Raw genomic sequence first — 12,594 nt, forward strand, 5'->3', positions numbered from 1 at the left:
GGAAGGAGTCTTTCTGATTCACTCAGATGGGTCCCCTCTCACCAGGTATCAGTTCAATTTGATTTTAAAAGCATGTATGAAGAAGCTGGATTTACAACAATTTAAGTTTATTAATAGTTCACCTAGGGGGAAACGATGTTGGGAAAATAAGAACACTGGATCTTATGTTTATGATGAAATGTGACCTCCATAGGTTCAAGTTAGCATCCCTGAATACCAGAATAATCTTTTCAGAAAATTAGGAAACGTTTAAACAAGTATATGGAAAAATTCATGCCACACATTGGAGGGTTTTCCTATAGATATATTGATATAGAGGGTGGCTTTGCTGGATTATATAGATCAGATGGCATTCATCTGTCAGAATTAGGAGTAGACATCTTAAATGTAGGGTTGGAAAACTGCATTGACTTGGTCATGGTTGTGGGGTAGGTCGGGCTTGAGATTTTAAACCCAGCGTGTGGGGCTGTGGTTATAAATACTCTGTATGCTTGAGTCCTTTAAGACTGAGCTGTTTTAAGTTTATTGTTTGAAATTTAAGAATTTTATGAATTAATAAAATTATCAGGACATTGTTATTATTATTTATTGATTTGAATACACCAATAAACGTGACAATTTTATGCCAACAAGTGGTTTTGTGTTATTATTTTAATAGGTATTTGACTTTGTGGTATTCAGGGAGGGTAGATGTGGCCTGCATTCCCATGGACTAGGAAGACTTAAGGCTTTGAGCCTGACAGCATGGGTATGTGATTGCCCCTCCTCTTATAATTTTTTTTTTTAAATATATAGAGTTAAGTGGCGTGCTGACGTCACCACCATTCCCCGTCTGTCCAGGAAGCAACGGGCAGTGAGAGAGAGCCGGCCGGCTCGACAATGTGATACGCGCTTTTTTATACAGCATAAATGTAAGTGCATGATTGACGCATATTCGTTTTATTAAATTTGTTTGCGGAATTACGCTATAGGATCTCTTCTGTTTTTATTTGTTTAAATGAGCATATACCAATATGGCTGTGAGGAGAGGTTAAAGCAGGAGTCCTTTATGTTGATCCAAGTGGATCATTGGGATATACCGCATGCAATTTGGTACAGAGACCCAGACTAGGGGATACGCCACAGGCCATTGGATCTCCCTAAAAAGAGATCTAGCCAGCTGGTAAGCTGCAGTAGGTTTATTGGTGGAGGATCTTCCCCTTGGTGTACTCTGTCACTTCTTTGAGGGTGTTGTGTGCAGTGTCACTATAGAAGATTGAAGCTCTACCTCTCTACTCTAATTGTAGACGCTCTACTTCAACTGTGGACTATCTACATATATTTTTATTTTTATTCACTTTTATTTATCTTTTTTCACTGTTAATTTTCCAATTCATATCACGCTGGGTATTGAATAATAATACACATGTGAACAAGATGGATTAATATTTATTGCATGGTAGCAGTATTTAATTACACTGCAATTTGTAGCATTCATTGATATATAAGTATATAGTTTATCACGTATACTTTATGATTTTCAGCGCAGCTTTTGGTTTGTTTATTTATACTGTATTGTGTGTATCTTACATCAAGTTGCAGCAGAAATTCATTTTTATTATTTTATTATTTGGTTTAAGATTATTAGACAGCGCGGTTTTCCCACGATTTACACTATGTACATGTTAATGTATTCGGGACAGGGTCCCTTTAACCACTTGCTTACTGGGCACTTAAACCCCCCTCAGTCCCAGACCAATTTTCAGCTTTCAGCGCTGATGCACTTTGAATGACAATTGCGCGGGCATACAACACTGTACCCAAATGAAATTTTTATCATTTTTTCCCACAAATAGAGCTTTCTTTTGGTGGTATTTAGTTACAGCTCGGAGTTTTATTTTTTGCTAAACAAACAAAAAAAGATGCAAAAAAAAAATAAAAAAAAATCATGTTTTAATAGTTTGTTATAAAATTTTGCAAACGGGTCATTTTTCTCCTTCATTGAAGTGCGCTGATTAGGCGGCACTGATAGGCTGCATTGGTGGGCACTGATGGGCTGCATTGGTGGGCACTGATAGGCTGCATTGGTGGGCACTGATAGGCTGCACTGGTGGGCACTGATAGGCATAGTTAAGGCGGCACTAATAGGCACAGATAAGGCGGCACCGATGGGCACAGATAAGGCGGCACTGATGGGCAAAGATGGGCACAGATAAGATGGCACGGATGGGTGGCACGGATAAGTGGCACGGATGGGTGGCACGGATGGGCACTGATAGGTACCACAGATAGATGGGACTGATGGGCACTGATAGGTGGCACTGATAGGTGGCTCTGATAGGTGGCACTGCTGGGCACTGATGGGCGGCACTGCTGGGCACTGATGGGCACTGATGGGCGGCACTGGGGTGCAGCACCTTTGAGGCAGATTGTGGGCACTGTGGGTGGCACTGTGGGGTGGCACTGTGGGTGGCACTGTGGGCACTATGGGCACTGACGGGGGGCACTTACTTTTACTTCAGGATGGCACTGCGGGAGGCAGGTGGGCACTGGCAGGTGGCAGGTGGTCCCTTGTATTGATGGCCGTGATCGGGACTGATGTCCCGATCACGGCCGTCGGTGATCGGCTTTTTTTTTTTCTCCTCGCGCTGTCAGCGCGAGGAGGAATAATAGCCGATTACCGGCTCCGTTCTATCACATGATCAGCTGTCATTGGCTGACAGCTGATCACGTGATAAGGGGTCGGGATCGACCCCTTGCACGGATCGGTGATCAGGCGAGTCTCATGGACTCGCCGATCACAGAGCGCGCCGCGCGCGCCCCTCAGGGGGCGCGCAGGCCGCTCGTACACGGGACGACGTCAATAGACGTAGTCCCGGAAATGTAGGTCCGCGCTAATGCCGTCATTTGGCAATAGCGTGGATCCCAAGTGGTTAAGAAAATTTAAATTGGGATTGGAGGCGGAAACATGGTCACATGACATTTGGAAATTTCCCAGAATGTCATGTGACCCCTGGGACTGTTCTGGAAAGAGGCTTATCATATATAAGACCCTCTCACGGGAGTATTCCCGCCAGTGTTCAGCTAGTCAGCGTCGGTGCAACAAGCTCCCCACCCTCCCTAGTCGCTAAGCACGTTATGTGGTCTGTCACACTTCATATTTGTAGGGGGGACTTTGGTTATAAATATTCTGTATGCTCGAGTTCTTTAAGACTGAGCTGTTTCAAGTTTATTGTTTGAAATTTAAGAATTTTATGAGTTAATAAAATGATCAGGATGTTATTATTTATTGATTTGAATACACCGATAAACGTGCCACGGCCAATTTTTTGCCAAGTGTGTTTTGTGTTATTATTTAAATAGGTATTTGACTTTGTAGTATTCGGGGAGGGTAGGTGCGGCCTGCATTCCCATGAAAAAATGCTGAAAATACAACTTTTTGTGTAATGACATTGTCTTAGATTTACCAAATGTCATTCAGTTAGCGTTTACATCTACTTTATTCTAACACTGTGATTATATTTTCTGAGAGGAACTCAGAGCACCTGGAGAAAATTAATATAATGTAATGGCAAGAACAACATACATACTCCATGCAGATAGTGTCCCTGGTGAGGCTGGAATTCAGAAGGAGGTGCAGTGTCCAGGTGTGCAGAATAACAGCCTCTAGTGTAGTCACTCTGTATATATGTTCTAATTCCATTTAACTCAGCAGGACTTGCTGGATCACAAAAGGATTTCCATTATTCTACAAAACTATTGGCTGGTTAAACAGTCCTTACACTGCTATTTAGTCTTATTTCGCAAAATGTGCGCTTGACATTATAGACTCGTGTAAATAATTCCACCCAGGAAAGTATCAGCTAAAACTCTGTGGCTAAGGAGGATACTGACGAGAAAAGCTGATTTAGCTGACGGAGATCAGGTGGAGGGTGGGATGTCGTTCTGTCCTCCGGTGACTCGTTTGTAAGGAAACCTCAATTGAGTCACCAGGGAGTTCTTCATTCACATCCCGGGATCTCCCAAAATTGTCTCATCCATTGACCACATGTTTCTCTGCCAGCTGAACCCAGCCACCTTTTGGTAGTGTACTTTCCAGTAATCCTATGTATTTATGTTAGGGGGGAGACACTTTATTCCTGAATCTACCGAGGCCAGTGGCGTCAGCAACGCAATTTATGTAAATAGATGAGGCAATTAAGGCACTCCGACAGAGCTTTGATTACCTCATCTCAAACTAGGTTTAACCCATACACCAAAAAGATTACTGGGCTACGTTGTGCGCAAATGGAGACCTTTTAAAACTTTAATAGTTTATTATAATAAATTGTTTTAATAAAATGAAATCAATTTAAATTTAAGATGTGGCATCTTGACCTTTACGTGTGAGCATATGTGAGCATTAACATGATAAGCATCTCATAAGTCACAGAAAATCCAGAACATAACTCATTATCCTTTTAGGAATTGGCTACATGCCACCTGTTCATTTTGAGATTAATACTTAAACTCTATGAGAGATTTTCAGCTGCTTGGCTGGGCAGGCTAGGCAGGGCACCTAGCAGTAAAAATATTTAGGGCAGCATGCACCCAGGGATGAATTCCGGGAACAGAGACTTCTTGCTTTCGTTCCTGGGCCTTTACTACCCTGAATGTTCATACTCCTAGGTGCCCTATCCAGCCGCAGCTGCTGTCAGCCTCTCATAGACTTTGATTGGCTGCTGGCAGCTGGGCTGGCTGGGACACCTGTGCCCTCTGCCTGCTAGAGCCCCATGCACCACTGCTAACTGCCGTTTGTGCATGCGATCTAAAGTGACAGAATTTCACAAGTGCAGCATGGGCTGAATGTAGTCCAAACAAGGCAAATTTGAACGAACTAGGTGAATTACGCTGCTTGCAGATCTGGCAAGCAGTAATTTAAGAGACCAACAGGGATGATGTGCAAACATTGATTTTACATTCACTGCTAAGAAAAATGCACATCCCTGGCTGGCTGACAGTATTTTCAAATTTTGCTTTGATAGTTCCTTCATGTATTACACAACCCCCCTCTGAACACACACAAACACTTACATATAGGCTTTGTAGTTATTGCCGATTTTCTGAATGCGGATATCGTATTTGGAGTCTATGAATGGCTCAGTGGTCACGTAGGTCTTCGCCATGGCCACAATACTGGCCATATCCTGAAAGTCATACTGATTATCCACTTTAACCTAAGGAAAAAGAGAAAGAGTTAAGGTGTGATTCATATGTAACTCATAAATAATGGCAGAGATTCAGGTTAGCATCAGTATAAAGCCGGCCATAGACAGTTTGAAGTTTGGTTGGCTCAGCAGGAACAAACCGAGATTCAAGCCATCTATGGGCAGGCTGATTATACCCAAGTTGATCGATTGATCAACTTGGGTACAACCAGCATGCCATATTTTTTATGTGATTATTGCCAACAGCTATAGCCACTAGCAATAACCACTGTGTGTTTTCCCAGACGTGATGGCTCCCCTTATCCTCCCCTAGCAGAAAAACACCATAGATCCATGGGAGGGATTTCCCCATCAACATTGACTGTGTTGGTGGGGGAGTCAAGCGATTTTTTTTTTTTAGTTGCAGGGAAAAAAAATCGCTCCATCTATGGCCTGGGTTAGACGACAAGGGGGTATATGCTGAGAGAAGATTAGGATGTGATTTTCCAGGACAGGACTTAAACAGGCCATAGATGAAACTATTTTCTTTCCTGCAAGTACAGGTTGCAGGAAAGTAAACTTGCTTGTTTCACCCCAACCCCCACTTGTAGAGCTGTTGTGTTCTTGACTTGACACTTGACTCCCCTACCAATACAGTCAGTGTTGATGGGGCAATCCCTGATGTGGATCTATGGTGTTCTCTCGCCAGGGAAGATGGGGGCGCTGGGAGAATTCACTGTGATTAGCCACTGGCTATAATCACATGAAAAATCTGACATAATGGTTGTACCCGAATTGATTAATCTATCAACTTGGGTACAGTCAGCCTGCCCATACACAGTTTGAATCTCAGCTGGTCCCTGCTTAACCGGCTGAGATTTGAACAGTCTATGGCCGACTTTAGGGGACAGCCTTCTAATAGGCCAAAATATACAGCAATAATTACCCGAAAAGATTCTGACTCTTTCTTTCTGTATAAAAATTCTGTAGTGTGCAGTAGATCCCAATCATATAAAACAATCGCCTTTATAGTTACTTTTGGTGAACCTGAAGCAGCCATGCACAAACTAAGCTCCAAACTGGTGACCCAGCAAATGCAACCTTCTTGTAATGGCAACACCTTTAAAAAGAGCTAAAAATCTAACTGGCTAAAGCCCTGTGTATCATAATTGTCTGTTTTTTTAAAATAAAATACATGTGTCCCCCCTTTTTTTTTTTAATCCCTTTTTGTATCTCAGTGATCCTGATCTCAGCCAAACTTTTTCTGCCTCTTCATGTCTTCATGTCTACATGCACTCTGCCCAGCATCAACTGCACATCATTCCTCTGGACCAGTGATGAGCTTGGGCATGTTTGGACTATGATCTGAACCTGCCAGGAAGCTGTCATCTGTATTGGCCAATCATCTGTGGATGAGGCATTCCCCACCCCACAGCTGCACATATACCACTCTGGACTAGCTTCCCGATGGTGACAACAGTGGACCATGCCTGTGCAATGTATGTCAACACAGCCACTTGTAGTCTCCACCTGGGGAGCATGTGACAAAGAACAACAGAAAGCCAGTGATCATGGCAGAAGAGGAAATTCCCAAACAAGGATCGTAATGGCAGGGTACCACATATTTTATTGGGATGGCTTCACACTTATCCATTGCAGTAATATGCAGTAAAGCATTGTGCACAACACGTGGTAAAGCGCAATCTGTGGTGCATTGAGGTATCATTTATTTAGAATGTCACATCACTATAATAGTGTGTCTGGTCTATGTATTTCTTTTCCCAATGCTCTTTTTCATAAGCTCTGCAATGCAGTGCATACATGTTGTAAGGCTGGCCGCAGGCCAGCCTGGATTTGTAGGAGGAGCCTGAGAGGGCTATTTAAACCTCCTCCTCTGTCAGGGCCAGTGTCGGTGGGATTTCTGGATGGAGGCAGCTGGCGCTCAGGGGGGGAGGTTGATCAATCTATCCTCTACTCTCCTCGTCCACGCCGGCTTCCAGGGTGGGGTGATCCCGCTTGCCGGTATTCTGGTTTGGGAGGAGGGGAGGGCGTGATCGCCCCCCAGCTCCTCTCTCTCTCCATGTGTATCGCTTTGTGGGCAGTATTGTTTTTTTTGCTCCTTTCTCTCCCTGCCCGCCCTCTCCCCATGTACATGGTCGCCTGGTGAGGGGAGGTGGTGGTAGGCGGCGCCGCCGGCTCTCCTCCTCTCCACTCAGGTACTGAGCGCCCGCTGTTTCTCCTCCTTGGGGGGGGGGGGTGTTCGGCCGCGCCGGCTCCCCCTCCCCCCTCACGTATGCAGGGCGGCCGCCGATTCTCCAGGTGAAGGGAGGTGGAGGTAGTCGGCTGCCGCCGGCCCCCCTCTCCCCTCGGGGGTACGTAGCGCCCGCCGTTTCTGCTCGTGGGGGGGGAGGCTCCCCCTCCCCCCCCTCACATACAGGGTGCCCGCCGGTTCCCCTGGCGGGGGGAGGGGGAGGTATTCGGCCGCGCCGGCTTCCCCCCCCCCCCCACAGTGTGCTGTGCACCCGCCGGTTCTCCTAGCGGGGGAGGTAAACGGTCGCGCCGCCGTCCCCCCGCCACACATGCAGTACACCGGCTGATTCGGCCGTCCTTCACTCTCCCCTCCCTCAGCTCTCCAGCAGGCAGTCCGCTCGGTCTTCCTGCCAGGGGGAGGTGATCGGCCGTTCTTTGCCCGCATCCTCCCCTCCCTCAGCTCTCCTGCGTGCAGTCCGCCCCTCCCCCGGTTTCCCACCGGGGGAGGGGGGTGGGCGGTGGTCCTCCGCCTTGCGATCTCCTCTCGGCTCCGGGTGGCCAGGGTGCAGCCGCCCGGCGCTCATGGGGGGGGGGTGTTTGCGTCCTCCTCCTCGCCTACATATAAAGATTTACCCACTGCTTTACACATTCTACTGGACATGTCTCTGTACATTTCTTCATCCAAAGGGGTTGTAAACTTAAGACCTGAAATATGAGCAAAGCCTCTATAGTGTATAGAATCAGAGCACTAAGTGCAATATCTGTCTGTAGAATTTCTCAGTGCGGGTCTGATTGTCCAGAAGAATATTACAATGAAGTTTTCTATCCTTCCAGTAATTTTCTGACATTCATTTCCATCTGTTTCAGTTTTCTACTTGGTAAAGTGTTTTGAGGATTGAGGACTGAAATGGAATGAAAACGAAATGATAGTACAGCAGGGAAGTAACTGCAGAGGAATGACTCGTGACTTCCTTATGGGCTTTTTTCTGCTTTCTTATAATGGAAAACAAATGTTGAGCTCCTGGGCATTCCTTGTACCTGCTAGTTTAGGCTCAATTCACACAATGCAGGTGCAAGTGAGCATGCACGTGTTGCTGTGCTGCCCATTCACTTCAATGGGCTTCCCTACACATGAGAAATGCTCAAAGTCCTTGACCATGCGGTACCATGCGCTTCGGCTTTGCCATGCTATGCTCTGCCATGCTATGCTCTGCCAATTGCCCCCCCGCCCTTCTGAGCTGCTCATGGTGGGCCTCCTGAGCTCCACGTGTTAGGTCTCCCCCTCCCCCCCTGAGCTCCATGTGGTGGGCCTCCTGAGCTCCACGTGGTGGGCCCCCCCCCCCCCCGCCTGTGCTCTACGTGGTGGGTTTCCTCCGCCCCACCCGCCTGAGATCCTCATGGTGGGCCTCCTGAGCTCGACATGGTGGGACCCCTCTCCTGAGCTCCACATGGTGGGCCTCCTGAGCTCCACGTGGTGGGTCCCCCCCCGCCTGTGCTCTACGTGGCGGGTTTCCTCCTCCCCATCCGCCTGAGCTCCACGTGGCGGGTCTCCTCACCCGCCTGAGCTCCTCGTGGCGGGTCTCCCCACCCGCCTGAGCTCCACGTGGCGGGTCTCCCCACCCGCCTGAGCTCCACGTGGCGGGTCTCCCCCCCTCCCGCCTTAGCTCCACGTGACATTTCTGTCACGGCGTTCTGTCCAGCGTTTCTGTCGCAGCGTTTCTGTCTCAGCGTTCTGCGCTGCATTTCCGTCACAGCGTTCTGCGCTGCATTTCCGTCACAGCGTTCTGCGCTGCATTTCCGTCACAGCGTTCTGCGCTGCATTTCCGTCACAGCGTTCCGCGCTGCATTTCCGTCACAGTGTTCCGCGCTGCATTTCCGTCGCAGCATTCTGCGCTGCATTTCCGTCACAGCGTTCTGTGCAGCATCTCCTGTTAGCAGTCTGTCCGGCGTTATTTTCATAGCGGTCTGTCCAGCTTTTCGGTCATAGCGTTTCTGTCCAGCATGTCTGGCAAAGCGTTTCTGCCCTGGATGCCTGTGATAGCGTTCTGCCCCGGCATGTCTGTCGTAGCTTTCTGGCCCAGGACTTCTGTCATAGCGTTTTGCCCCTGGATTGCTGTGGCGTTTTTGAACCAGGATTTCTGTCTTTGCATTCAGTCTCAGCGTGTTTTCGGGATTTGCATTTCTGGCTAGGTTTCTGCTGTTGCGTCGCTGTCGCAGTTTTTCTGTTAGCATTTCTGGCCCAGGATTTCTGGCATGTCATTTATGCCACAGCGTTTCAGTCTTGGCTGTTGCTGTCATTGCGTTTTGCCTCTGTTTCTGTCACTACGTTTCTGCTTCAGCATTTAAGTTTCAGCGTCTTCTGTCATGGGTTTTTTCATCATGGCATGTTGTGTGTCTGTCTCAGCGTTTTCTGTCTCAGCGTTTTCTGTCTTTATGTTGCTGCCAGTATGCCTGTCATGGTATTTCAGACTTGGTGTTCAGTCTCAGAGTTTCTCAGAGGGGCGTGCTTCACTCATGGCATACTCTGGTAGTCGTTCGTCTTTGTTGATTGTCATGTCCCATCGTGTCTGTGTCATGTTTGTACCTGGGTCAGGTAGCTAGGGCTCACACGTCAGGATCTGTCACGGCTATGGATCCATACGGGCTGAGGTTTCGTTTATTAATTGATTGTTGTCCTCAATCTTCTCGCCCGTATACCATACGTCATACGTTGCATGTTCATTCACCACATCTATACGACTACCCACCATTCCCTATGGGTACACTAGCCCTGAGTTTTCAGTAATTACCTGTCTCTGCACTGCAGGTTACTCGGGCTCACTTACCACTTACATGTGGGTGGGGGGGTCCGTCTGTCAGGTTCTTTTACGCACAGTGGTCTGGACTTTTCTGCTCATGTTTCATTCTTAGTTAGGCAGGGGGTATTATTGTTCTCATGTCTGGTTGTCTGTCATTTCTCTAGTTTGTGTTTCAGGTTGGGCCATCTTGGCATCCGATATCATCCATGCTTGCTATCACTTCCTTCAGCCCGGCCGTTGTTGGGGGGCTAGTTGATTGGTGCTGATGTCTTTTCACCACTGGGCTCACCCTTGGGTCAGAAGCAATCGGAAAATTTTCCGTCAGTTGATGTCTTGTCGTGTTGAGGCCCTGGTTACTGCCCAGGGATGTATAGTCTCTCTCAGGGTGTTTGTTAAGCCACATCCCCGTGACGGTCCTTGGGGGGGTAGGTTGGGCAGATGTCATAATGGTTTTGGATTCCACTCTTGGCTCTGATCTTGTTTGAACTTATTGCCTGGAGTTCCACTTAGGGACATCAGTCCAGTCGTCTTTTCCGATCCCCAGCTTGTTCCAAGCAGGGGGGGCTTGGGTATGTCTGTATCATGCCATGGGGACTATTTCCCCGGGAGGGAGTCTGGCCCTCCTTGGTTCAGGATTCTGTCCCAGCTGTTGGGTTCAGGCTGTAGCATGACCCGATCGTATCCGGTGGGACCTGGGTCCTGCGTCCGGTATGGTTTCTCCTGGTTGACAGTATTATTGCCATGGTGCATGGGCCTTATCCGCTTACTCCGTCACATCCATCAGGTTTCCAGCTTTTCGCACTCCTGCTAGTGGTCTTTTTGCCACTCACCCTCTTGGGGGGGTATGACTCTGGGCTATTTCACTGGAGTTCATTGGGGTATTTCGCCATCTTTTGCAGGGGTTTCATCGGGCCAGGCCTTGTTCCTTTCCCCTCTCGTATTCCCTCATTTCACAAGCAGTTCATTCTCGGGTCTGGGTGTCACGGGCATCCGGCTCAATTCAATCTTTCAGGGGTTGTTCATTTGGGTTCAGGGTAGTGTCACAGGTTCGATAGGGGGTTCCTTCTCGTCGCCAAGTCAGGAGTCGGTGTGTTCTTTGCCATCGCGAACACTTTCCGGGTACTTGCGGGATACGTACTGCTGCTGTCCGGGAGCACCTTTATCCGTGATTGTTCATTACCTTCCCTTCTTCACCTAAATTTTGTGTCTTTTTGCCCTCTTCTCAGGCATACTGACCAGCTAGGCCAAGGCACACCTCAGGCCTTGGTTCTTAGGAGTGTCACTTTTCCCGCTTGAAGACTCTGACTACAAGTTGTAAGGCTGGCCGCAGGCCAGCCTGGATTTGTAGGAGGAGCCTGAGAGGGCTATTTAAACCTCCTCCTCTGTCAGGGCCAGTGTCGGTGGGATTTCTGGATTCCCACCCACCCGTTCCCCAGTTTCATACATTCTCATAGTATTTTGTTCTTCTTCTTACATTCAGGGTATGCCCTCTTCTCAGGCATACTGACCAGCTAGGCCAAGGCACACCTCAGGCCTTGGTTCTTAGGAGTGTCACTTTTCCCGCTTGAAGACTCTGACTACAATTAAAAATAAGACCAAAAAAAAAAAGTGAGCACACAAAAAGTGAAACATACTGAAAAGTGCACAGGATGTACACATGGTTGGCCTCTGAAGGAAAAGGTTTAATTCCCCAGGGTGCAATACTGATGGGGAACATGCAAGACTCCATTCTTCGGGGGACCTGCCAAAGTAAATTCTACCCAAGTACATGGTAGGGTTTCCTCAAAGGGAGACTACATGGGAATGGTAAGAAACTGTCCATAAGGCCATGTGCCCCTCCCTCCCAAGACTTTCAAGTACGAGGACCAACACCCTAGTAATGAGGAGTGAGTAAAGGTCCATATGCAAAATGTACAAAGATAAGAAAAGCGAATATTGGTAAAGAATAAGTGCTTCAGTGTCATAGTGCTATAGAATGACTGGCCTTCCGGGTGGTATAAAGATTCATCCAGTCTTTGCCAAAAGGCCCAGTCCAATAGGCTGATGTAAAAAAAAAAGGGTGCAATGAGCGCTGTGACCAAGGTGCTATACAAAAAAATAATAGTGATCTCCCCCACTGTGAATATTTCCAGCACCTGTGAACAGTCACTCCCGGGGTACAAGCACTACAGGATTTTATATTTTCAATGTGCCTTAACGCACCATAACATGGTTTTAAACAGCTTAAAACAACTTTTGAAACATGTTACAGCTTGTATGAGATTCCAGTGATTGGATTTACATCTTTTGTAGTATGACAGCACGTCCACAAACCAATTTCTGACCGCTGACTTATCATTGACAAAGAAAAAAATGAAATCTTCACATAAATCAGTCTTTTG

The 12,594-nt window shown here is 47.4% G+C and overlaps 1 protein-coding gene across 2 annotated transcripts in view; it reads right to left on the reverse strand.

Annotated features, from left to right (window-relative positions):
- SYN3 (synapsin III) overlaps window positions 1-12,594 on the reverse strand; it is a 600,616-nt gene that overhangs the window by 49,168 nt on the left and 538,854 nt on the right. For both annotated transcript variants that reach the window (XM_077469161.1, XM_077469162.1), the window contains exon 8: window positions 5,053-5,195. In XM_077469161.1, coding sequence (XP_077325287.1) covers window positions 5,053-5,195 — 143 coding nt within the window. The remainder of the gene's footprint in view (window positions 1-5,052; window positions 5,196-12,594) is intronic.

This window comes from Lithobates pipiens, unplaced genomic scaffold, assembly GCF_037356315.1.
Source record: "Lithobates pipiens isolate NorthernLeopardFrog02 unplaced genomic scaffold, aLitPip1_a1.2 Scaffold_8, whole genome shotgun sequence".
Classification (NCBI taxonomy): Eukaryota; Metazoa; Chordata; class Amphibia; order Anura; family Ranidae; genus Lithobates; species Lithobates pipiens.